The sequence below is a fragment of the Spermophilus citellus genome (assembly GCF_964194105.1).
Source record: "Spermophilus citellus genome assembly, chromosome: 10".
NCBI classification, from domain to species: domain Eukaryota; kingdom Metazoa; phylum Chordata; class Mammalia; order Rodentia; family Sciuridae; genus Spermophilus; species Spermophilus citellus.
In genome coordinates this window covers 63,795,625-63,823,291 of record NC_138197.1, presented here as the reverse complement: position 1 = coordinate 63,823,291, position 27,667 = coordinate 63,795,625, and the positions used below count along the sequence as shown (strand labels likewise).

The 27,667-nt window shown below is 33.7% G+C and overlaps 1 protein-coding gene across 1 annotated transcript in view; it reads left to right on the top strand.

Moving 5' to 3' along the window:
* Positions 1-27,667, top strand: part of ADAMTS20 (ADAM metallopeptidase with thrombospondin type 1 motif 20) — a 143,361-nt gene that overhangs the window by 48,492 nt on the left and 67,202 nt on the right. The window contains exons 10-23 of the mRNA XM_081309281.1: positions 2,023-2,164; positions 4,122-4,226; positions 10,397-10,542; positions 11,919-12,100; positions 12,202-12,338; positions 12,783-12,900; positions 15,152-15,247; positions 17,956-18,122; positions 18,271-18,400; positions 23,643-23,769; positions 25,284-25,494; positions 25,660-25,824; positions 26,292-26,456; positions 27,159-27,278. Coding sequence (XP_081165407.1) covers positions 2,023-2,164; positions 4,122-4,226; positions 10,397-10,542; positions 11,919-12,100; positions 12,202-12,338; positions 12,783-12,900; positions 15,152-15,247; positions 17,956-18,122; positions 18,271-18,400; positions 23,643-23,769; positions 25,284-25,494; positions 25,660-25,824; positions 26,292-26,456; positions 27,159-27,278 — 2,011 coding nt within the window. The remainder of the gene's footprint in view (positions 1-2,022; positions 2,165-4,121; positions 4,227-10,396; positions 10,543-11,918; positions 12,101-12,201; positions 12,339-12,782; positions 12,901-15,151; positions 15,248-17,955; positions 18,123-18,270; positions 18,401-23,642; positions 23,770-25,283; positions 25,495-25,659; positions 25,825-26,291; positions 26,457-27,158; positions 27,279-27,667) is intronic.

The window sequence follows — 27,667 nt, the reverse complement described above, 5'->3', positions numbered from 1 at the left end:
CCTCCAACTTTGCATACTCTTCTGGAGGCCCTTTCTAACTCTGAAGAGAGGAGGCAGAAAAGGTTTTCTTGCCTTCTCTCTTTACCTTCTGCCAATTTTCTCTACTTTCCACTTTTTTATTTTCATCTAAATGGTGTTTCTATCACTGAAACTTATCCAAATGCAAACCTAAGCTCTTTACAGAAAACCTTTTCTCATAAATGCATTGCTCCTTTATTTCTTCTACTGTTATATACAGTCTAATCACCAATTTAACAGTGTTAGTATTTTCTATAGCTACCTTTCTCTTGATGAAAACTATGGGAATTAGTTAACTTTGCTTTAGAATGTATGTTCATAAGTATGATCTATAATTACAACCAGCAGAGAATCATTTATCTTTATATGGGAATTTAATTTAAAAGTCCAACATATAGTTTCTGATTTGTACATAGTTCATCTAGCTTTTTTCTATGATTAACTAATGTATTGATAAAAAATACCACTGAGTGTCCTTTTTTTCAGAAAGGAATAATCTTTTTATTCTCTTCAATGGAGATTTTATACATGTTCATTTTATTGAAAAAATTAAAATGCCATTTTAGCCAGCAAAAGTTTCCAAAAATATTTCTTTTAATTATTATTACAGTGGAACAAATTATTGCTTTTAGCACAGTTGAAGTAGCTGAACATTTTCACAGAGTTTTCTATAGATTGGGCATTTCAAAAAAAAGGAGTGACATACATATTTCCCATGCTATTTACTGTTTTTCTAAGTAATTTAAATATATCACGTATAATCATGCATTCCTTAGTGATGGGGATACAGTTTGAGAAGTACCTCACTAAACAATTCATCATTGTGTCAACATCTTAGAACATGTTTTCACAAACCTGTATGATGCAGGTCATTCACTAAATGTAACCTTGATGTAATCAAGAAACACAGTAAACAGAATATAATGTCAGGCTGTTGCTAGCATAACAGCAAAGTTTCACAATAAATTTTATTATAAAGAGGAGTATACTAAAATAAAGATTGAAAAGTGTAGTATAGTAAATACATAAAACCACTTATTATCAAGTGTGATATACTGAACATAGTTGCAAGTTCTACAGTTTTATACTACTGTCAGTGCAGTAGGTTTGTTCACACCAGCATCACCACAGACGTGTGAGTAATGTGTTACACTACAACATGATGACAGCTATGATGTCACTGGGCACTATGATGTCACTGTTCTAATCTTAACGGCACCACTATCTCATAGGAGGCCCATCATTGCCTAAAACATTGTTATGTGGCATGTGACTATACTCTAATAGTAAGTGACAAGACATCACCACTCTCAATTCAGAGATAAGGAGACCCAGGCTCAGGGAGATTAAGTATTCTAGGAAGTGGTGACACCAAAATGTAAGCTCCCAAAGCCAGTGACCTTGACTGTGCTGTGCTTTCTCTCCTTGAGAAACATGAAACTTGGAGATAGCATGAGACTTTTTGAAATTCCTTTTTTTCGTTGGTTTAGAACTAAAACCATGTTCTCAAATGATTTGAAAACTAATTTTTATTTTTTCCACATTTTGACAGTTTGGGCATTATATTTAAGACATTACTACTGGATAGCAAAGTAGACCCAACATTGTGATACAAATTATACTGCAATGAATTTATGTTTATTTCTTGTCATTACATTTTTGTGTGTGTGGTGTTGGGGATTGAACCCAGGGTCTTGTACATTGAAGCAAGTTCTCTACTCTGAGCTACATTCTCAGCCTTTTTATTTATTTATTTATTATTATTATTATTATTATTATTTTTTAGTTTTGTATTGTGCAACTTGGGAATCAAGCACAAACAATCATACTAAAAAATCCCTTGTGAACTGTGAGGCTGTCGTTATGCATGTTGACATGCGTGGGTTTTTAAATTATGGAAAATATTCTTCTTGAAAGTGTGAGAACAACAGCAAATGTGATGAATGTCGTACTGAAATGTATCCACTTGTATTCGCAACGTGTTATTTTCTGCCACTGGTACAGCACTGGCCATGGAGAATGTCTTCTTGATAAACCGAATGGAAGAGCATATGACCTATCTTCACAACTGCCTGGGTTAATGTATGATGTGAACAAACAGTGTGAGCTTATGTTTGGTCCTGGATCACAAGTGTGTCCTTATTTGGTAAGAAAAATTCTGTCCCTAACTACTACAAAGTCATAGTTAGTATATATTTCAAAATTTATGTTTATTCTCTTGAATGGAAGACAACAACTGTCTTTAAATCTCTGAAAAATCTGGAATTTGGAAGAAAGTGGGTAAAAATAAAAAAAAAAACTAAGACTAGTTGAGTTCTTATTGTTTACTAGGTACCATGTGAGATACTTAAAATTATCTTTGTTAATTCTCACAGATTCCTGCGAAATACTCTTATTTAGAAATTTGAGCCCTAGAGTAGTAGTGAAATTTTAAAATTAAAAGTCTTCAAATATTTATTTTCAAATGATATTTTTTGGGGGTGAGGGGAAATGTAGATGTTTTGATACTGAGTTTTTTTTTAAGGCCTCAGGAATCTAACATATACTACATTTTCTTTTACATAGAGTCAAATACAGAAGAATTAAAGTTGTAACTTATTTTTCACTAAGCTGTTACTTTATTGTTTACTTTGAGGATTTTAATATGGTATTTTTTCTTTTAGTTTCCATTAAAATAACTGATCCTAACACTTTTGTTACTGGATCTATAATTATGATTTTCTTTTACTTTATGGTAAATTTAGGAGGTAGTTTATAATCAATATCACTGCTTTTGCAAATCCATGCCTCATTTTGCCAAGCAGAGTAGGCACTTTGCTTTCTTCATGCCTTTGCACAACTTTGCCAAATTGATTTCTGCTTTCCTAGATTGTGAGGCTCATTGGTCCAGAAATGCAGACTTATTTACTCATTTAAACACATACATACTGGTTGAGCATCCCTAATCCAAAAATTCTAAATCTGAAATGCCCCAAGTTCTAAAATTTTTGAATATAGATGTCATACCCCAAATGGAAAAGTTCACATCCAACCTCATATGATGTGTCCTAGTCAAAACACAAGTGCACTAAAAATAATGTAAAAGGGATTACCTTCATGCTATGTATATAAAGTGCATATGCAACAAATGAAGTTTTGTTTAGGCTTGGGTCCCATCCCCAACTTATCTTATTGTATATGTGTCAGTATTCCACAACCTGAAAATATACAAGATCTGAAGCACTTCTATTTCCAAGCATTTCAGATATGGGATTCTTGACTTGTATTTTCAGTGTCCAGTTCAGGATCTGCAACAATAATGGCTGTCCCAAAATAAATGCTTATTGAATGTTGAATGAATGCATGGATAAGTCAGTTAACAGTGAAAGCAGGGACATGCAAATCTTATTATACATAGGAATATTATTCCTAAAACCCTAAATTCATAAAAAAATCTTAATAAGCCTTTAAACATTTACTGTGTAGGAGGAAAGATTTTCTTAATATTTCATTATAAAATATACATTGCTTCCTGATCTGATTTAGACTCTAGATAAACTTCAAGTTTAAATTCAGAAAAAGAAAGGAATTATTTTGAGTATATGCCCTATGGCCCTGCAGGGATTTTAATTTCTTGTGCAAACTTCAGAACCCTTTGTTCAAAAATTTAAAGTATGCATTATATTCACAAAATAGGAAACTTCAGTACATTATACAGCATTTCTATGCACATTATTCATACATTCCACCATTACATCAAAAAGGACTTTTTGGAAACTCATTATGAATAACATTTAGCAACAAAAAGTCCCTTTAGAAAAATATCTCGTCAAGAAAGAAAAATGTCTCATGTAAATTTTAATATTTATACTCCAGTTCATTTCTCCCATTGTTCATCAATGAATAAAATTTAACCTTTCTTCAAAAGTAAATGATGCCATTTTTTTGTGCTTAGAGGAAAAACAATGACTAGAACTTACTTTGTAAGGATGTTTGGTAACCATTTCCAGCTTTGACTTTGAAACTAGGAAATAGATCAGATCAACTTATGATATGCATTATACTGAATTGGTCTGGGTGATCATATGCTTACACTTGCTTGCCTGCCTTTGGTTTCTCTGCAGAGACAATGCCGGCGTCTCTGGTGCACAAGTGCAGAAGGAGTTCACAAGGGCTGTCGTACTCAACACATGCCACTGGCAGATGGAACAAACTGTGGTCCTGGGATGGTAGGTTTTCTCAAAGGGTGAGTCTTGTATCAAGAGTTTATCCAAGGATGTGATTGCTCTGCATTTCAGCACTCTGTTCATTACTTGCTGTCAATTTTTGTTTAGCTGGTTGAATTAATGTTATTGCCATGTTTTTTGGATGTACACATTGTCAGCTGAATTGAATGTTCAATTTTACCCTTTTTTCAGCATGTAGCAGATGAATATTAAAGTTAGATTTAATCATCAAATAATTACACACACACACATATAATAGTATTTTTATTAAAATTAATACAGACGTCAAGAACCTAACCTTTCAGCAGATCCCCCATATTTAAAGATGTTTCCATTACATACATTTTTACCCATAAAATTCAGTCAAGTATAATTGAATGTGTTAAATGGTATCTTCAAATCTTTCTGGTTTTACATGTATTAAAATATATTATGCCCCTAAAATAACTGCCTGCCAAACTACTTCTTTACTATTCTAACATAAATCATGAAGTCATCTAAATCTGTCAATACAGTGTTGAACGATAAGTTTCAACATGATAAGGAAATGTATTGTAGGTGGGGCTGACGTCAAATTGTGCCAAGATAAAGTCATGTTCTTTCAGATTTAGCAAAGAGTGTTGTCTATATTAGGTTTTGGTGTGGTAGTCTTTTCTGAGCTCCTTCATATAGACAGAACATTTCCTTGGCAATGAGTTGGTTAATGTGGCCCCTTTCTTATATTTACCTTGGACAAAGGTTGAACATTTTTCAAAACTAAAGTCCATTCAGTAGCTAAAAGTGCATCTTTCCTACCTGTTGCTTCATGGAAATGCTTGTACCAGCTATTGTTTTTCTTTGGAATCACTTTTTCACCCAAAGGCATGTGTTTCCTATGACTATTGCTCACATCACAAATAAACTGATTACCAAAGTTTTATTTGGAACTTCAGTAATTTATGTAGTAGCTGAAGTACTCATGGAAATGATGTAACCCTCTAATTCTCATTTTATAATTTTAGGATCAAAGTTTTAATGGAATTTTTCAGTTTAACTAGCACTGAATCTTAAAATTTGATTTTTAATTGGTATGATATTTTTATTTAGGGGGTAAGAATTATTTAAAATAACTGTATATTTTTTCCCTTTCATTTCTTCTGTAAGTGACTTTTTGAGGGAAATGGTTTAATTTGTGAGAGTTACTGACTCTGAGGTTGAGCAGAGACAAAGACCTTTTAGAAGTGAGGATGCTGGGCTATTGTTTATTGGACCACTAAATAAGAAATGTTCTCCAAGATGTTCACCTGATTCAATCTGGGATTGGACCTTATTCTGTTCCTTAGCAAACTTTCAGTTTACTGCATGTCATGAATCTTTAGGACTAATGTCGTGTGGCCAAAATGGGGATATACTATTTATAGGTAATTTATTGGGTAGCCTAATTCAATTTGAGCATAAACATTATTTTTTGGAACAGAGGCATATGAGTACAATGCATAGATCTTATGTTTATGGTCTGATAGGTTTTAACAAATATAAATGCCAACATCCCAATCAAAATTAGAACACATCCCTTAAAATTAGAACACTCCTATCACTCTGAAATGTTCAGTCTCCCCTGTTTCTGGATCATTTCCTGTCTCTCCAAAGAAACCTCCTGTTTTGATTTCTATCTCTATAGATTAATTTGCCTGTTCTTGATCTTAGTGTAAGTGGAAACAGTGTAGATTTTGCGGGGAGGGTGGATCAGGCTTCTTTTGTTCAACATAATGTTTTGAGCTTCATCCACATTGTTGGGTGCATCAGCACTTGTTCCTTTATACGGAAGTGAAATTCAGCTGTCCAAATGCACATAATTTACTTACTCTCCTGTCTATAGGGTTTGGATCCTTTCTGGCTTGGGGCTGTTATGAACAAAGCTTCTATGAGCATCTCTGTGCAAGTCTCCTTGTAGACGTGTTTGCGTTTCTCTTGGGATAGACTTTCAGGTCGTAGGATAAGCATGTGTTTAACTTCATAAGAAAGTGCCAAACCATTTTCCAGAGTATGTGCAACACTGCACTTCTCAATGTAGAAAGTTTCAGTTGCTCTACATTCCTTTCCAGATTTTGATATTGATAATCTTTTTTTAAAAATTAGCCAATTTAATTAAGTACAAAATGAAACCTCATTGTGACTTTAACTGCATTACCCTGATTATTATATATCTTGAGCATCATTCTATTTGCTTACTAGCCATTTGAATAGCCATTTGGATATTTCCCGTATGAGATCGAAAGGTGGGCATGGTTGGGATTCTAGGTCAAAGTGATGAGATAATGAGATGTATTTTAAAGCCAGTGAAGATTAAAAAACAGAGGTGGCAGTTAGGTTGCAACATGTGGGGCATGACAGATATACATTCCCTTTATTTATTTATTGAAAATAGTGAACCCTATATGTTATCTCTATTCAGTATTAAATGAACCTCTAATTGGTGGGACATTATAAATAAATAAATTGTGCCATAACATTTTCCTCTAGTTCCTTTATTTTGTGACTGTCTAAAAAATGAGTCTGTGTTAGATACTTTTGGTAGTAAAGCAATTTGTGTGAAGCCATTGTGAATCCATCTGAATATGAGTTAATTGTACTACATGATGAATAGTATAACCTATCTTTTTATGCTATATTCTTTCATTATATGTAGTTATGTATGTATGTGTATATGTATGTATGTGTGTATATGTTTGTATATATGTTATCTATAGATATTTATAGATATCTATATCGAGAGAGAGAGAGACAGAGACAGAAACAGAGAGAGAACACACATGAGAACCTGAGGATTATTGTAATTGTTTCTGAGAGATTCCCACAAAATGCACTTTTACATAATACAGTCTATTCTGATACTTTGTTTTTGTTTCTCTCTAACAGCCTTATGCTATTAGGTAATTTGTTCTAATGGAAGGCACAAAGCAATTTTTTTCTGCTGATAAAATTAAGAAAAGGATTATTTCATTCAACAAAGATTTTTCAAGGGTGTTCTATGCCCGGCACTATTCTCAGGGGCTAAAGACATATGAGAAAATAAAACAGAAGCTCTCCCTGCTTTCCCAGAGTTTACATTCTAGAAACAAATTAGAAATATTATGAATAATTAATATATAATAGTGCCATGAAAGTAATCAATGCCATAGACAAGAGAAACAGAGCAGGAAGAAGACAGAAGTTTTCTAGTACGGAAGTTTTCTAGTAGGAGAAGATAGATTGCAATGCAAAATCTAGTGGTCAAGGAAGAGCTTCATGAAGTTTGCCAAATGAGCTCTCTTAAAGAAGGTAAGAGGATTAGCTGTGAGGATATCTGGGGTAATCAAGTTTCAGACAAAGAGCAGCTCAACTGCTAATTCTGAGGAAACCTGGAGTGTTCAGTGCAGATCACAGAGCACCTCACCATTGGAGTAAAGTGAAGAGAGTGAGACTTGGAGGAACTAACTGGCGAAATATTATATAGAGCCTTGAAGACACTGTAAGAACTTAGTGTTTATATAAAGTAAAGTAATTGAAGGATTTTAGGAGAGTCATCATCTGATTTGACTTAATTTAAAGACTGGTTTTAAAAAGGATCATTCTGGCAACCATGTTGAGGCTAAACAGTAGAGAAGAGAAGTGGAAACAGGGTATCTATTGCAGTGACAGAGGTGATGGACACTGGTGGCTCAAGCCAGAGTGGGAGCAGCAAGGATGAAGAAAGTTCAATTCTTGATGTATTTAAAAGTAACCAGAGCATTTGCTAATGTTTCTGATGTGGACAATTTGATGAGAAAGAAGAGGCAGGATGACTAGCTTTCTCACTGAACAACTTAGATCAATTCAGGAGAAGCAGGTTTTGATGGAGGAGAGGCAGGATTTTGATTTCCAGATTCCTTTTGAAATGTTTTTTAGAAAATCAATTAAACACGAGCAAGCAGCTTGTGTACAGATGCTATTGGTTCCGATATTAAGAGAGCACAAAGACAAATTAAAAATAGCAGAAGATACTTGTGATGGATTCATTATTAAAGAAGAAAGAAAACCAAGCATGTTCCAAGACTACGAATGGTCCTGGACACCAAGAGGAAAGGAAGTATGTCAGATAGGAAGAGTGATTGAGTCACATATTGCTGGTAAATCAAAGAAGACAGAGAATGAAAATTGACCCTTGGTTATAGCAGTGCAAAGACATCCATGACCTACACCTGAGCAGGTTCATACAGAAATAGGCCATGAAGTCCCATTTCATGAAGGCCATGAAAGCCTGGCTGGGGTGATGTTATGAGAACATAGGCAGAGAGTGTTAGTCAATAATAAGACTGGAGAAAAGTACTGGAGCTGGTGAGGGAAGTGAGAGCTAAGAAAGATTTCATTGTTGCCATTGTTTTGAAGTGTGTATGTTAATAGGAATGATCTAATGAAGTACTTCTCAAACTATCTGTAGTAAAAGATTGTATTTTTTGTTCAAAATTTCTGGTTATTTATTAACTGGTACTTTTATATAAAATAAAATTATTATAACTAGAAAGATCAAATGAAAAAGAGAAAATATAAGTGTCTTCCAAAATTCTCTGTGGAAAACAGTATGGCCTTTCTTGAAGAAATTAGAAATAGAGTCATTTTACAATCCAGGAATTCTACTTGTGGGACTAAATTCCCAAGAATTGAAAGCAGGATCTTGAAGTGATATTTGTACACCTATATTCATCGCAGTATTATTAACAACAGCCAGAAGGTGGAAATAGCCCAAGAGTGCATGGATGGGGAGATGGGTAAATGAAATGCTATATATACATATGGTATGATTTGAATGTGTGTTCCTCCAGAATTCATATTGAAATTTAATTTCCAATGTAATAATATCGGGAATTAGAGCCTTGTACAAATGGACTAATATATGGAAATTTACAAAGGAATGATATTCCATTCTAATAGTCCTTAAGGATGTTCTGACACATGCAACAACATGGTTCTTAGCAACATTATGCCAAGTGAAGTGAGCCTGTCAAGAAAGACATTCTATGTGATTCTCATTATAAGAGGTGTCAAAAATAGTCAAATTCATAACAGTAAAAAGTAGAATGGTAACTACCAGAAGGCAAAAGAAGGGATAAATGGGAGTCGTTAATGGGTGTAGGGATTTGCAAGATGAAAAAGTTCTGGAGAATGCTTGTACAACAGTGGTGAATATACTTAATACTACTGAACTGTACATATAAAAATGGTTGTGATCATAATTTTATGTGTATTTTAAAATAATTAAAAAATAAATACAAGCCAATTTTCAAATTATTTACTTCAATAAACATAAACTTATTCTATTAGAATCTTATAAAAGTTTCAAAAGCGGGGCTGGGTAAATAGCTCAGTGGTAGAGCACTTGCGTAGCATGTGCAAGATTTAGGTTTGGTCTCCAGCATCATGTGTCTAAAAAAATGTTTCTAAACTCTCAGTTCTGTGCTTCCCAAACTGGTAAAGACTGGTTTTAGTGTATGGACACCTTGATTATCTGTCACCAAGCAATGATGATATAAGACAGATGGCAGGGAGAATTGCTAGAGTAATGTTTTAAGTAGTGAGAAGAGATGGGAATAAGGGCATAGGTGGAGGGATTAACTTCTTTTAGTATCATAGTTTTCATGTGCACTAATAGATGACAAAGAAAGTATCTGGGTACAGATGCTGTTGGTTGGATAGAAGGAGTAGGAGGGAATTTTGGTCAGATTCTTCTCTAAGTTTCTGTTTTATCAATGAAAGTAAGAAACAAGGTCATCTGAGATGATGGATGAGATGTAGAAAGTTATCTAAAAGAGTGGGAAAGAGGATTGATATCTTGGAGTAAAATAATGAAACCGTGAACATATACAGTATTAAACTAATATTTGTTACTTCTTTTTTAAAAAACATCATTTTCCATTTTACTATGTTTTTCTTTCCAGTGAGCCTCTAAGTCTCAAAGGGAAGAGATTCTTTTTGCATTCCACGGATCTTACGGTTACTCAGTAGACAGGAAATATTCATAAGTTGTTGTCAAATGTAATCCTATTTCTGAATTATTAGTGGTTTACTTTAAATTGTTTGTATATTGTCCTTCTATTAATCTTGATAATATTACTATAATAACTGTGATGTTCCAACTAGATATACATGAGTCATTTCTCTGTGTGTTATTTTTGTAGCACTGCCACCATGGGCTGTGTGTAAACAAAGAAATGGAGACACGACCTGTAGATGGTGAATGGGGACCATGGGGACCTTACAGTTCTTGTTCAAGAACATGTGGAGGTGGAATCAAAAGCACAGCCAGGCTCTGTAATCGTCCTGAGTATGTCTTTTTTATGTCACTGTAAATTAAGATTAACTCAAGGCACCAGAAAGTAAACACCAGTTTCATTCACTTCTAAAACTGGAGGTCAGTCTGTAAGTTTCTGAGATTCAGAAAACTTCTGGAATATTTTAACCATATTGCTATATATCTTTGTAGATTCAGACTTTAAAAAACATAAATAGATAAAACTTTATAATTGGAACTGATACAGAATCATTTTCTTCTTTTTTTAAAATTTGTTTTCTGATTTGATATCAGTTAGGAAATATTTTTGAATATGAATGACAGTTACACTGGCATTTTCACATTTACTGTATTTCTAATGAAAATTCCTGGATCCTTTCACTTAGTTTTGGCTCTTTTGGAGAAAATTCATAGTTTGGTTGGTAGTTTTTATTGTCTTATATAATTTTATGTGTCACATTTTCATTCTCTGCTCACGTTGTAGATGCATCATTGTATTTAGCTGAATAAGTAAACATATTCCCCCCTCATTGATAAAAGAGCTTAGAGAGCTCATAGAGATTTTTTAAATGAATGTTTCTGTTGTATATATGATATATTATTTGGCAATCAATGTGACATTCTTTCAGTGTCTTATTAAAAGCATTTTAATGCAGAAATGTGACATACTCTAAATAAAATCTAAATTCATTTGAACTTTAGAATAGTTACATTATACTAAAAATATTTATATCTAAAATTCTGAAGAGTTTTTATTTTCCAGCATTAAGTTGAAATAGAGAGGGATATACATTGATACCATGAAACTCCTTGAACTGAGTGGGAAGAAGTATATACATGATGGAGATGCACATATACTTCCTTTTGAACATGCTGTCTTCCTTTTTTATTGTCTTTGGCTATTACATGTCTTTTTTTTCCCTCAGAAAGTAAACAAATTCCATTTTGATGTTTTACAAAAGAAGTTCATTATGAGGGTCTGGGGTTGTGGCTCAGTGGTAGAGCACTTGCCTAGCATGCATGAGGCACTGGGTTCGATCCTCAGCACCACATTAAAAACAAAACAACTAAATAAACAAAATAAAGGTATTGTGTCCATTTACAACTAAAAAAAAAAAGTCCATCAGTTTTTTTAAGTTAATTTGTTTATTCTAACTCGTTTATATTCATCATTAGTTTTTTGTTGGTTCTACCTTCCAGGCCTCAGCATCCATGTGAAGGTGGATATTTTTATAGTTCATTAGCCAGAGAATTGCTTAAAATCCCCTTTACATACTTCCATTTAAAAACTTATGTTAGTGGAACATCAGTGGTTTTCCTGATCCTGGAAAAGAATGGAACAATTATAGAAGTAAATGGCAGAAATAATGTTGTACTGATGTGCTTTAAAATGTAATGAATTTGACTAGGCCAAGAAACGGAGGAAAGTACTGTGTGGGCCGCAGGATGAAATTTCGATCATGTAACACTGATTCATGTCCAAAAGGCAAGCAAGACTTTCGAGAGAAGCAGTGCTCTGATTTTGATGGTAAACATTTCAACATCAATGGTCTTTCCCCTAATGTGAGGTGGCTTCCAAAGTACAGTGGGAGTAAGTATTTATAATGTCATTAGTGTAAATTTTTTTGAGACCTTAGAACTCATGGCTTTATTATTGTACACCCCAAAATTGACTTTTTAAAATTTTTACAGTTGCCATAAAAGATCGTTGTAAGCTCTATTGTCGGGTTGCTGGAACCACTAACTTCTACCAGTTGAAGGATAGGGTTGCTGATGGTACCCCTTGTGGAACTGAAACCAACGACATCTGTGTTCAAGGCCTGTGTCGGGTAAGTAAACTAGAAGTTTCTATACATATATAGTGATTTAATAACAATAGTTTTTTTCTATTTCTCTAACCAAATATTTATTTTGCTGCTTCATGGTACATTCTTATGAATTCCAATAAAGTAATTTTTATATTATGCTATCTATACGAATATGATTAGATTTGTTACTAGGCAATTCTCTGTCATTTAATAATGACTCATAAAGCACTAAGTTTGCTGATTCTGGTTAGCTTGTGCTATTCAGAATCAGGATAAAGATGATGTGAGCTTCCTAAAAGGGTAGAACATAAAGTTCATACAGGTTGTAAACTACTTTTGCTACTTCGATTGTGACCTTCTATGGTGACATTTAGTCGACATCTTTGTTAAATCCTCTCTCTAGTCCTCTGGCTCTCATTTCTTACATTCAAGGAGTGTCTTAATTGTACTAATTGTGTTTTGAAGCAAGCTGGCTGTGATCATGTGTTAAACTCCAAGGCCAAGAGAGACAAATGTGGAGTGTGTGGTGGAGATAACTCTTCATGCAGGACAATGGCAGGTGTCTTCAACAGTGCCCATTATGGTAAGCTGTGTATTTGCTTCAAGTTTTCCCTTTTACTTGATCTAGTAGTGAGTATATAATGAAGGTATAATAGTAACACATGGTTATTGTTTTGTGTACTCTATACCCTTAGTTCAAAATGATTGTGAAAGAAATACTTCCTAAATATGAGAAAATTACATCTTACACCAGATGCACTTTTAAATCAATGAATTCACCCACCCAAGACAAATCTAATTTTTAAAGATAAATTAGGTGCATTATGAGAGAAAAAGTAAATTCAGTGTTATTTGACCACAATGTGTGAATAGTCCCCCAATGAATGAAGTGCTTTTAGTGTTGTTCCTATAATCTAAAATGTATGTACCTATGACTATTTTTCAGGAAACCTGCTCTAAATTATTATCATTGAAACACTATTTTTGGTCTGACCTGGTCAGTCTGTTGTTTTTGTTATCAATATTGAAAATGTTGATTGAAGGAGAAGGATGAAACCATTAACATAATATTTAATAATTATCATAACATTTGATTTCCCAAGCAGTATCTGAATGATAGATATAATTGATATTTGGCCATGATTTCATTTTTACTCAAAATTGGTATGAGAATATCTCAAATATTTTCCATTCTAAAATTTTCTGGACAAACATTTTTTTCTTTTTTATGAAATAAAAGCAGAACATTAAAACTCACCTTGAACAGTAAAAGTGTATTATTTACTACTGTGCTTTTCAGCATTAAATTGTGTTCATAAGTGTTTAAACATGTGTTGGGTTATTATGAATTACTTCAGTTATAGAGGTATAACTTAAAACTCAAAAATTTACATTTTTATTTATACAATAAGTGTAGTACATTTTATACTCTCCCATGCTAGTGGTACTTATGATCATTAGTTATTAGATGATTTGACATATTTTTCTAGTTGTTTTATTCATTGTTTCATGAAAGCCACACAATTTGTTCTCCTTCTATAATCAATGACACATACTTAGCATAATATGTTGAAAAGTATATTTTTGAAGGAAAAAAGGAACATATTTCAAATTAGTATTAAATAGTTAACCTGCAAAAACTGTACTGTGAATTAATCAGTTTGTAAATGGAGAAAAGTGAAGTCATTTGCAGTGTTTTGAATAGCACTGACGACGTTTCTGCCCCCTGGTGGTCACCTTCATCTTGTTGCATTTGAAATGTTTCAAGCTTGCTTTCTTGAAAAACTGCACTAGCAGACATAAATAGTGAAGTAGTGAACAGGGATATTTTATAGTGAAGAGAAGATGAGTTGCATTTATTCTTGAATATTGATAATCTACAACTAATATGTATGTATGGTGTATGTAGACTCTTTAAATCATCTATCACATTATATTTAAAATGGGCTGCCTTAAAGAGAGAGAAAAAGGCTGTTGCAAGACTATTCAAAGGAATCTAATATTAGGATCACAAATTTAAGCTTTTATAAAACTGCTACTTTTTAAATTTGTCCCGTGTTTTTAAATTTTAGTGCATGAGAAAAATTACAGCTTCTCTCACTTATTGATTAAGTAGAGGAAAATCCTAATAAGAAAGGACAAGTGAAAACCTAGATTAATATAACTAGAATATAATCAATTATATACTGATCCTGAGAGTATTTGGGCAACTGTGTAATATGAATTTTTCTGTATCAAGAAAATATTTTTTTCTTGTTTAATGTATGTTTGGTATAGTATTCCCTCTTTTTCTTCTTTATTGAATTTGGTCTGTACATAGAGGTATTACTTTTATTTACTTCCAGTAAACATTTAATTTTTCTCATAGCTAGTTTATTAATAGGCTTTTAAAATCAATGCAGAATTTGGCAGGGGGTAGATATAGGGAATTCCAGTGACTGGGGAGACGAGCAAGAAGATTTCAGGCCAGCCTCAGCAACTTAGACCCTGTCTCAAAGTAAAGAATGAAAAAGACTGAAGATGTAACTCAGTGTAAAGCATCCCTGTATTCATTCCCTAGTACTGAAAATGATAATAATGATAATAAAAGAAGAGAATTTTAGAAATAAAAAATTAGGGAGAGTTATACTTTAAGAATCTGAAACTCTATATGCTTCTAGACAACAGCTGCTTTTCTCTAGTCCTCAGTAACTTATTAAGGTTCAAAAGGAATGATCAGTTTCATTTTTTAAAGGTAAAATGAAATTGAGACTGACTATATCGTACATTTAGTAGTAATATTCTCTAGGACATCTGCTTTTGTGAAATTTAACATTTGTAAAATTATATTGCAGGTTACAATGTCGTTGTAAAGATTCCCACAGGAGCAACAAACATTGAAATTCTTCAGCACAGCTATTCTGGAAAACCAGAAGATGACAATTACCTTGGTAAACATTTTTAGTAAGCAGCAGCTAATATGTGGTTTGTGTGCAATTTCATGGAGGTCTGTGGTTGATGTGAATTCCTGGAAGGCAACAAGAATCCCTGGAACAAACATGTAGTTTCAGTTCCTACGTAGCTTAGGTCATCTGACTCCTGTGCATATGTTCTTCTTAAGCTACACAAAATATGTTCTTTTTTAACAAAATTCTGAAAAATTGTTTTTTTTTAAATATATTTAGTTGTCAATGAACCTTGATTTAGTTTATTTATTTATATGTGGTGCTGAGAATTGAACCCTTGCCAGGCAAGCTCTCCACCACTGAGCCACAACCCCAGTCTGAAATTTTTTTTAATTGTTTTGTTTTTCTTCATAAGAATATTTTAGATAACCAAATGCATGTTCAGTTAAAGTTACCTGTGTGTTTAGAATAAAATTCTCTTCCTTTTAGCTAATAGTAATTATGCAACTTTTTGGCATTTATTTTTGAAATTAGCTTTAAAGTTTAGAGAATTTTGCTTAGGTATAACATCAAAAGAATATGTTGCAAAACTATTCCATCAGAAAAACATCTTAAAAATTGACTTACCTGTAATTTACCATGCTAGAGTAGGTGATGATGTAGAGAAATTATCTACTTCACATTAATAAAATATGAAATATTGGCCCAGATAACTAAACCTTGTAACAAGGAATGAGAATCTGGGGTGAACAGATTATTTTAGGAGTTACATTTGGCATTACCAAAATCAAATGTAAAGGAAACAACTGCATAATGGGTACAAGGTATCTTTTGGGGATGATATAAAAGTTTTAGAACTATATTGAGGTGATAGTTGCACATTATGAACGTATTAATTGCTATTGAATTGTTCACTTAAAAGTGGTTAATTCTGTGTTTTGTGAGTTTCATCTTAATAAATGCAAATCATTTATTTCCCCAAGAGAATAAAATGTAAATATTTTGATATATTATTCTTTTACATTTATTTGAAACTTTTTTTCTTCTGCTAAAAAATATTACCTATGTGCATAGATACAAAAAAAATGCTACAGTATCTGTAGATAAATAATCCAGTATGTCTCTCTAAGGTTCATTTGCATACCTGTATCTTCCTGGGAATGAACCACAGGTTCTTCCCAAGTTTAAAAGATTAGAAGTGTTACTTTCTAGGAGAACTGCAAATGCAAATATTAAAGTCTGATTTGAAGTGAGCAAAACAAACATAAAGTCACTAGAAAGGATTTTTAAAACATTTATGAAATTTCATCATCAAAAGTAACAAAATGTGTAGAATTTTTCTCACAAAGGCTTTGTTTGTTTTCCTTAGATTTAATGTAACCAATGGTTCTTTAAATAGGACTCTCTACCTTTGATCCAGTGCAGATTCTTACACAGAGGAATTTCTTTTTTAGAAAATAAATATAGAATGTTATTTGTTCTTCATTGAATTCAATATAATATATAAAGACAGTTAAGCTGGTTCACATATACACAGAAACATGTAACTGATTTTGCAATAATCCCTTCAAGATTGTTTTTTCAGAGGGGTATTGTATTTATTATAAAGTTTATTTGTAAGTCAACTATGTGCTTTTGGTACAGTTCCCTGGACGTCAAATACATTTTCCCCCAAAGGTTATTGTTCCACTGAGAAGTATAATGCTAGTAAAACAAGAAGAGAAGAACTTGATTATCATAGAGTTTTATTATTGTAAAGTTTTAAATATTATATATTCTCTTGAAAATTAAAAATAAATAGCATGAATTTTACCATTTACACACTTTATAAACATTTTCCAAATTTGATCCTGATTAAGGTCCTGTTAAGGCAGAAATATGTATTGATTTTATTATGCAGTTTAGGAAACTGAGCTACAAGTTTGTGTCACACCACAAAGTAATTAATTAAGATAATTTGAACTGTTTGAATACTAAATTCTTTTGTCTTTTTACAACCACATTATTGTAGACATCGTGCAATTTTAATTTAAAAAACAACAAATTATGAATATATACTATACTGTTGTTTTTATGTATACATTATACAAATAAATATGCATGTATTTAATGGGCTTATATTATTACACATCAATGGGAGAGAGAGAACAAGAAAGGGCATGAATAGCGAGGGAGATGATAGGAATATTATTCTGAAAAGCTGATATTTACTTGTATTTCAACAGTGATAGAGTGCCACTTTACAAAAAGATTGAGACAGCTGTATAGAGAACAGTGTAGTCATTGCATAGCCTTTTAGAATATTGACCCTAGAGTTAAAGCTTCATACATTTTTTCCAAGACAAGTGTAAATGGAGTGTTGCCGCAGTCCGTTGCTCTTTGTCTCCTTCTGTTGATGACCACAATTGGTTTATCTGATCTATCTGGTTCGGGCATGATTTCATTCAGCCTGACCACTTCTTGTAAGTCCCTCCTGAAGCTCTGTGCCCCATAGGGGAAGATGACCCTTTCAGGCAGAAAAATGTAGGGTGAATTTATTCTAATATCTTTGGCTGACATGCTGAAGTTTGCCTGCTTACAGAATAGATACCCCAGTATAGCAAAATAAGGTTTATTTCTTTAATATTATCCTTACTATTAATTTACAATTCCATTCTTTGAATTCAAAACAGGATTTTAATTTAAAAAGTTAAAAAATCATTTTCTGTACTTTTGCTTTATGACTTCATGAGCAATATTTTATTCTTTTACAGCCTTATCTGATGCCCAAGGGAATTTTCTTTTAAATGGAAATTTTGTTGTAAGTATGTCAAAAAAGGAAATAAACATACAAGGAGCTATTTTTGAATACAGTGGATCAAACAACTCAATTGAAAGAATTAACAGTACTGATAGACTGGAAGAAGAACTTGTTTTACAGGTAACTCTTCAGTGGTCAGTAAGACTTCACTTTAATCATGTTAGTGATCTATACTGTTTAAGTGCTTAGCATTTATTATTAGGGATAGACATTATGTCTGAAGAATGTATCTTTTATAAGTTGTATGTTCCTTTGTATCTTTATTGAGGTGCTATGTGTGGGTAATTTATATAACCCTGATGTACGCTATTCCTTCAACATCCCTATGGAGGAGAGGAGTGACCTGTTCACATGGGATGCACATGGACCATGGCAAGACTGTACCAAAATGTGTCAAGGTACCTTGGTATTAAAGAGATGGAGGTCTAACTGTGCATGCTGTTATCATTTGATTCCTTCCAGTTAGGTTGCCTATAGAATCCTCCTCCTTTCCATAAGCATAACACACAGGCATACAAAAGTGTACAGCTTTATTTTCTTCTTCTCACTTTTCCTCTCACTCTTTTTGTTTCTTACTCAACAGATCCCGTTTTTAAAACTACCTCTTTCTACTGTTCCTGGTACATTTTCACATTCTCATATTCTCTCTCTCTCTCTCTCTCTCTCTCTCTCTCTCTCTCTCTCTCCTTTTTTATTTTTATATATTTTTTGCAGTTGCAGAAATTTTCTCTAACTTACTTGCATCCCACTTCCTAGTGAAATACCTGTCCTCTCATCTTCTGTCCTCCACACATTCTTTCTTAGAAACCTGTCGTCTCCCTCTTTTAGTGTTGAGATATCAACCATTCTTTCATTTACCTTCCCCAGCTCTGAGAAAATATATTTGTACTATTGGCATGATTAACTGAAAGGAGCAGAGAGGAAATGGTAGAGAAATTTATAGTAGGGACAGCAAATAGAAAGACTAGAGTCTTTGTGTAATGTTTAATTTTGGATGCTTAATTGTGTAATATCATGTTCAATTCAGGACAATTATCTAGGTGTTTTAGATTATTAATGAGACTCCAGTTCTGCATTCAGGTTTTAAAGTCTAGTGGTTGCAAAAGAAATATGAGTAGATATCTTAATTTAAAATAGTAATATAATAGTAATAAAATGGTAAATGCAATACTATATCTCTGTATGTATCAGAGATGATCACAGAAAAAGGTTTTGAGGAGATTGAAGCTGAGGTATATATAGAGAGAAGTTTATATAGAATGGAGAAGTCATTTTCATGGAGAATAGAGAATGTTTAAAAATACAGGAGAGCAGCGGTCAGATGAAAGGAAGCTTAGAACAGTATGGAGATAATCCTATAGGAGAAAGGAGGTGACCAGAGGCAGTGGCCCCAGATGATGAGAATGTGAGGAACAGTTTAGTTAACTGGTGTGACCAGATACCAAAGGAACTGTGCTGATTCATTGAGGAAGAGGCCCAACTGTGGTCCTGTTGCATTGGGACAGTGACCCCCAGAGTGATTGCATGAGATCAGGCATTCTTGTGACTGCTTGGGCAGTAGTGTCTCAGAGAAGGGCTTTGGTAGTAGATGACACCAGGTCAGCTGGGATAAATGCTAAATTAGAAACCAGGGGCTTTGATAATGCAGAAGAAGGAAGGACTCACTTTGACAGGAAGGCCCTGGGTGTACTTTACAGGAGAGAATTGGAATTTGGGGAGCTGATATTCCAGTGCTGAGTGAATAAGCTGGTCTGTGGCCTTGGACATGGAGACCTAGGGGGACAAAGCCAAGCAACAGGTGAATAAAGGCACATTCTTTTTTTTTTTTTTTTTTTTAAAGAGAGAGTGAGAGGGGCTGGGGATGTGGCTCAAGTGGTAGCGCGCTCGCCTGGCATGCGTGCGGCCCGGGTTCGATCCTCAGCACCACATACCAACAAAGATGTTGTGCCCGCCGAAAACTAAAAAATAAAGATTAAAAAATTCTCTCTCTCTCTCTCTCTCTCTCTCTCTCTGTCAAAAAATAAAAAATAAAAAAAAATAAAGAGAGAGTGAGAGAGGAGAGAGAGAGAGAGAGAATTTTTTTTAATATTTATTTTTAGTTTTCGGCGGACACAACATCTTTGTTGGTATGTGGTGCTGAGGATCGAACCCGGGCCGCACGCATGCCAGGCGAGCGCGCTACTGCTTGAGCCACATCCCCAGCCCAAGGCACATTCTTAAATGCAGTAGACACCCCAAATAAAGAATAATATGATTCTGGGAGGTTGGGGAAAATTTGGTAAGAAGTGATGGGGGTGTCCAGACCAGGAAAACCACCTTAAAGAATCATGTGCAAGAAAAAAAGGAACTATTAATTCTTTACCTCACAGTAATGCTGTGAGTATATTCCTTTTTTGTATAGGCTTTTGGTTTCTCTCATTCATTTCCTCAACTTTGTTTGCTTGTTGACTTGTTTTTCAGTATGCTGAAATTCATCAGTCCTCAAGATTTCTGTCAGTACTACACATTTTACTGGTAGTAGAAGCATATTATCAGCTTTAATTTTCCTTCACATTTTTTATCTTTGTCTGTGACCCTCTTTTCTCTTGCACTAATTTGTTTGCATTGCTTTTTAGGGCTGTTATGTGACCATCACCTCAAGATGTCCCTCCTTTATTATCCTGGAAATTTCCTTCAACTTTCTCTTAGGCTGGATTCCTTGTTTTCTAAGTCTTATGAGTTCCTCTTTTTGATTTCCTTCCCTCATTAGGTGGACATGCTCCTCAGTACTTTACTGAGAAAGAAAGGCAATGTTAGAGGCTTCCCATCTCTGAAAATTACATTGTGTCATTCTCATTCTTGCTCAGTACTTTGGTACAAATTCTGAAACAGACGATTTCCCTTGAGAATTTGGGAAGCCTTGTTTTATGACTGTTTTCTCAGCTTGTTTTTCAATTTCCTACCCTTGTATGGGGCATTTTCTGTTCTGGAAGTTTTGTGGATTCCCTTAACATTAATACCTTGATGTTGGTGTTTCATTTTATTTTACTTATTCTGTATTTGCCTAACTAATTAAGATATCATTTCAATTTGGAAACACTGATTCTCTGTCTTGAAAAATTTAGTTGCATTCATTAATTTTTTTGATAATTTCCTCACACTCATTTTTCTCTTCTCTCTGAAAGTTTTATTATTTGAGTACTCAACCTCTTAAACTGAGGACTTCTTTTCTAATTTCTTCTATTCATTGCACTGTTTTGAGGTTTCTTCTCATAACTTTTATTTAATGGGTGTAATATCTTCTATTAGGCCTCCTAGGGTATTAAGTGTAGTCTTTTGAGTTTTCTTCTGCTCTGACATATTGGTTTTATTCTAGTTCTATTGTGTTTTTGTTTCTTTTGTTCTCTTTTGTTAGTGGCTTTCCTAGAATTTCCAGTGATTATTGGCTGTTTGTTCATATTTAGGAAGTACCAAGATGCTAATTGAAAGTTCTACATGTGTCAGATGCGTCCACCAGGGGCTTTGTTTTAGAATAACTGGATTGTTGAGAGGCTCTTTTGTTTGTCAGTGGGGTGAAGAACCAAATGTTGTTGTAAGTTGATCCTTTTTCTGGGTTAAACAGTTGCCCAAGAGACGAATTCTCCCATCTCCTGACAGTCATGATGGGGTGGGGAATAATAGAAGTCATCTTGGGGCCACAGTGGATGGAGATTTGGGGCTGGGATCTGTTCTTTCACTATGGAGACTTACTTCATCACCCCATTTCAGTCTGCTGTGCGGTGGCTTCCCTGTATTGTGTCTTATTCCTTCAAGTTCTCCTTTCCTTGAGCTATGCTGTCCACCTGTGGCTAGTCCATGTGCTGTAAGTGTGAATTATTACTGGATTTGGAAAAAATAGGGAAAAAAGAATTTAAAATGTATTATTAATAATTTACAAATTGGTGCTATATTAAAATTCCAGATAATTGGATTAAATATAAATGCTATTAAAATTAATCTCACCTGCCTCTCTTTACTTTTTAATGTGACTACTAGAAAATGCCAAGTGACACAGGTGGCTTCTGTTAGCCAGTGCTGCTCTTGGCTAGAAGGGTAGTCATCTAACTGTTCTTCGTAAGTACCTTTCAATCAATTATTAATTTTTCTGGCCTACATTTCACAACATTCACCTCTTCAGAGAAACCTGGTGTCTTTGATTCCCGAACTTCTTTTGGATTTTGTGGCATGCATGGGCTTTTCCTTATTTACTCTCTACCTTCATAGGCTTAGGATTCATCTCCTCGACACTCAAAAATCTATTCCCATCTGCTTTTCATATTTAAAAAAATTCTTATCTTGCCTACTGTGTTTCCTTTTTGCCCTGTTCTTTTAGACATATGCCTTTTCAAAATTCTTTATTTTAAAGAGGGTTTGGGAAAGATCAGAGATAAACATGTGCTCATCTTCAGTCAACTGGCAGTACAAAGTAGAACTTTATAAACAGAAATTTGATCATGTCTCTGACCGCTTAAACTCTTTACTGTCTCTTCATTGCAGGAAATGTAAATTCAGACTATTCTGGATGTTATAACCATTTCTCTGAGTTTAATTTTGCTGTTATGCTGCATACAACCAGCCACCAATCTCAATGGTTTAGAATGAAGGTTTATTTATTGCCCATGTCATGTTTTGCTGCTAATTGGTTATGGCTCTGCTCCAACTTGTTACTGCATCCATGTCATTTTTTAAAAACTTATGGACTTTACTTTGTAGAGCATCTTTAGGTTTACTGAAAAACACTGGATAGAAAGGCTGAATATTCTGCCTTGTCCCTTCCCTCTCTGTTCCCTCTGTGCATCCTTTACTCACTCCCTCCATTATTAACATCTTATATTAGTTTGGCACATGTGTATAATTGATGAGCCAATTTTTATGCATTATTGTCAACTAAAGCCTATAGTTTATATTAGGATTCATTCTTTGTGTTGTACATTCTATAGGTTTTGACAAATATATGGATGATGGTATCATCCAGTGAAGTTTCGCAGCCCTAAAAATCCCCTGTGCTCACCTTTTCATCTTGCCTTCCTCCCCTACAACCTGTGACACCACTGATCTTTTTATTGTTTTGTCAATGTCTTTTCATTCATGACTCCAGGCTGAAAGAGCAGCCCTTGCCTGAGAATTGCTGGAATAGGTCTCATCCACTTTAGTTGATCAGCATAAGGCTGATGCCAATTGACAGACGAAGTGATCTTCTCCCACAGGAAGTTACCATGACATTGTAGCAACCAGAAATGGGCACTTCCCTTCATATATAGGGAAAGCAAATACTGGGAAACAATAATATCATGTACCACATAGAATCAGCACTGTCCCTAGCCACTCAATTTCCCCAAATCTCTGCCTTGGCCCTGATGAATTTCTTTCTACTCTGTACCTGTCCCACCTTCCTTTTTCCTCTTCACTAAGCAAACTCCTCAATCATTTAGAATTCAGCTTACTTACTATAAAAAGTCATTCCTGACTAGATTAATATACTAGCATATCTTAGATGTAAGTCTTGAAAATTCAGCTTTCTTAGTTACATCCTTTAGGCTTTTAGTAGAATTAAATAAGTAAGGAACTTCTACTTATGTAAATTCTCAATTCATTTTTAATTTTCATTTGATTTTGGTCAAGGTCTTCGTAGAAGAAAAATTATCTGCATACGTAAGAGTGATCATGTGATTGTGTCTGATCAAAATTGTGACCACTTGCCACACCCATTGTTTGTGACTGAAAAGTGCAATACAGACTGTGAACTAAGGTAAAAAGGAATTAATGTGTGATATAACTACTGTATAAATGCAACTAAACTAATAAGTGAGATAAATATAAAACAGTGCCTAACATAAAGTGGACATATCACTAATACCCATCATCTGCCTCTATTATAAAATTTCAGATTCACTAATGTGTGGTGAAATTCAGACATGTATCTGAATTTTTATTCATATTACTGGCTGAATACCAGTTACCCAGGTCTCTACACTGTGTTAGAAAACAGAAGTCATTTTGCCTGTAAAATAAATATAAGTAAACTCTTGTCTGAAAGCCATGGTTTAAAGATCTAAAACAACATATCTGTAGCCTGATTCTATAATTAGCATTGAACTCATGAACCACTAAATTTATAAGTTTTATGGATTAGAGACTGTATCAATTTTCCTGGTATTTTAGTAATTAATCCATTAGATACTAAGCAACATTATGGTAGATCATGGCAGGAAAGTTTGTAGTTCTAATCTAAATTTCTTATCCTTTCCTCCTCCTTGGATGATTGGTAACAGACCAATACTAAGAACAGTAACAATAACAATCTTCCAGTTTTTCATTTTTTATTTTTGCATCATAGCAGGTTACATTCAGTATTGAAGGATACGAATTTATATGTCTATTTTTTATATACATAGCCCAGTGGTAGAATTGCCTGTTTTAAGTCGAATAAAATACAATGACATTCTTGAGAAGCTATCAGAAATGAACTCTGTGAATTCTGTGCTTCTTTATACAGGGGTACTCATAATTTGATTGCTTACTAGACTGTAATTGAGATAACTTGGCTATAACTTGCATTTTTGCTTATAATAAATATTTTCCCTGCAAACATGTCTAAATAGAAATTGGAATGAATTAATGAGGGAGTGTGATATTCTTTACAAAAACGGTTTTGCCAGTTTTTAAGGACTATATCTTTATTGATGTATTCAGATTTCCAGATATTCTCTGTTCACGTATCAAAGTACTGTCAGAGGTTTTCAAACGGAGAGACTATTTGATTGACTAACATCAGACTAACTGATGTCTTCAGTTATAGTCTTAAATCTGCCACTAACTACTTGAGTCATCTTGATCTAAACCCCGTGTTTTCAAATGCTTTTGAAACTTGTACTTCCTTGGACATACCTCCAAAGTTACTATCAAGTGTCAGGATAATATCAGTAGATGTAGTGTTGGTGCCCTGTCTCTAGCTTTAACTAGATATTTCATTTATATATATTTTGGAAGCAACTTAAGATTTAATATGGAAAAAAGTACAATTTCTGATCAAAAGAGAAAAATTTTCAAGCATTGTACCATTGGAATAGATAATCTTTTTGAAGCTTTTTTTATCTGTAATCTGAAAGTTTGAGCTATATAATCTCTTGAAATTACATCTTTACATCTTTTTAGGTTGCATTTCTGTTAGCTCTTAGAATTCTTAAAATTGAATTTCATGCATGAGTTTCTCTAAATTCACTTTTAAATTTGTGTTAATAGCACATTATCCTTTCTTTCTAGGTGGCACGTCATTGGCAAAAGTGAATGTTCATCCCACTGTGGTTCAGGATACAGATCCTTGGATGTCCACTGCATGAAGTACTCCATCCATAAAGGACAGACTGTTCCAGTAAATGACCATGACTGCAGTGACCAAATTAAACCTCCTACCCGAGAGCCATGCCATGGTGACTGTGTCTTAACAAGATGGCATTATTTAGAATGGTCCCAGGTATAATAATTATTGGTTAAAGAAGGTTGTCTCCTTTTTCCTAACTGAATATTAAATTTCCCTGACATACATATTTGTAAACAATTTAATTTTTTTTATCTCCAAAAGTCATCTTTTTAAATTTCTTTTTCTTTTCTTTTCTTTTTTTTTTTTTTTTTTAATCAGTGTTCTAGGAGTTGTGGAGGAGGAGAACGGTCTCGAGAATCTTATTGCGTAAACAACTTTGGCCACCGTCTTGCTGACAGAGAATGTCAAGAGCTGCCTCGAATGATTGTAGAGAATTGCAATGAATTTTCCTGTCCCATTTGGGTTGCTAGTGAGTGGAGTGAGGTAACATTAAAAACATGAGGCTTAGAACTATTATAATATTGTGTTAGGAAACTTTGCATCAAAGACTTTATAAAATTCACACATATTTAACTTTATCATTTAAAAATATTTTTTATTAAAGGCAGTAAAATTTTTAAAATGGCTATCCTTAAACTATTTACAGTTATTAAATTAAATTATCAATAACATTTGCTGATGTCTAATCTACAACTATAACTATTTTTATAAGAAAGTGCAGTGGCCTCGATGTATACTTATTCCAAGGTTAATTTTGTATCTTTGTTTCTAGGACTAGTGGACATTTCAGTGATACTTGGGGAGCAGATGTTAGGGGTGGTGGTTTTGCCCAGTGGATGTCTCTAGAGGATTTGGGTTACACTGAACTTAGAAATGGTTTCACAGCTGTATTTTAATATGTAAATTGATCCTTGCATCATTTTGTAATGTATCGTGTTGACTTCTTACAGTGTCTTGTTACATGTGGAAAAGGATCAAAGCAGCGGCAGGTTTGGTGTCAACTGAATGAAGATCACTTGAGCGATGGCTTCTGTAATCCAAGTACCAAACCTGAATCTCTAAGACCATGTGAGCTTCACGCATGTGCTTCTTGGCAAGTAGGACCATGGAGTTCTGTGAGTATATGCAAAATTTTGACATTACTGTTAGTTTTGCTATGGTAAATATTTCAGCTTTGCTTTTGGATTCACTTTAGTTAAATGAAAGTCTTCAAATGTCATGTTTTTATTAGCTTTGATTAAACTATAAATATTTTCACATTCTGTGCTTACGTTGGCATCTTTACCATATTTAGAATAGGCATTGTTAGAATAGCCAACCAGGAAGCTGCAAAGTGAGCAGTGATCAGACTGGATGAGTGTGGGTAGTGTAGTATCCTGTGAAGATTACCAAAGTTGATGGAAACCTTCTTACCTCTTTCTTCTATATCTCTTTGAAATTTCTTCAGTGTATTAAGTGACATACATACACCAGATAGAGTTTGAAAGTATTTTGTTTCTATAATTGTATCGACTCTGCCTCCAAAATATCAGGCCTTTACTGATATTTTTTACATGAAAACTTTTAAAACTATATTAATAATATACATTTTGTGAACCTCAGTATTTTAGTAATGTCTACATAAGGTATTTAAATAAGTAGGCATGATGATTGAATTTTTTAATTTGAATAATAATTTCTTTTGAATCTGGTATAAAGTGCTTGTATAAGAAGATCTACAAAGTATATTATTAAGTATATATTTATTAAGAAAATGGAAGTTTATGTAATTTTTGAAAAACAATGTTTTTTGATATCTATTTATCTTTATCTTTCAGTGCACAGCTACCTGCGGACTTGGGTATCAGATACGTGCTGTTAAATGTGTCAGTGAACTCTTTAGTGCAGTATTAGATGACAGAGAATGTCAAGGGGCCAGTCGCCCAGGTGATAGGCAGGTAAAGGAAGCAATCTTTGTGGATTATAAATAAAAATATTTGTTATTTATCAGGAGGATTGCTAATATGTTCAAATTATTTTTATATGTACTTTTTCCACTTAAACTTCTATGCCTTAAAAATGTGTGCATGAAATATAATTTGTTATTCTTGGTTTTGAAATTCTTATAGCTTTCTTATGACATAGCTTACACTTTATCTGCCATTATTCATTATTCATTAACTTGTGTATTATTGTGGATTATTCATTTAACTTGTGTATTCCCATTTTTTGAACTGTGCTTGTATAACAAGATCTATTATTATGAACTTTTGAAGTGTGTTTTGCCTTTTTAAAGTGGAGTTCTGTACTTTCAGAATGTTTCAGCCTAGTGGTATTTTTGAAGGAC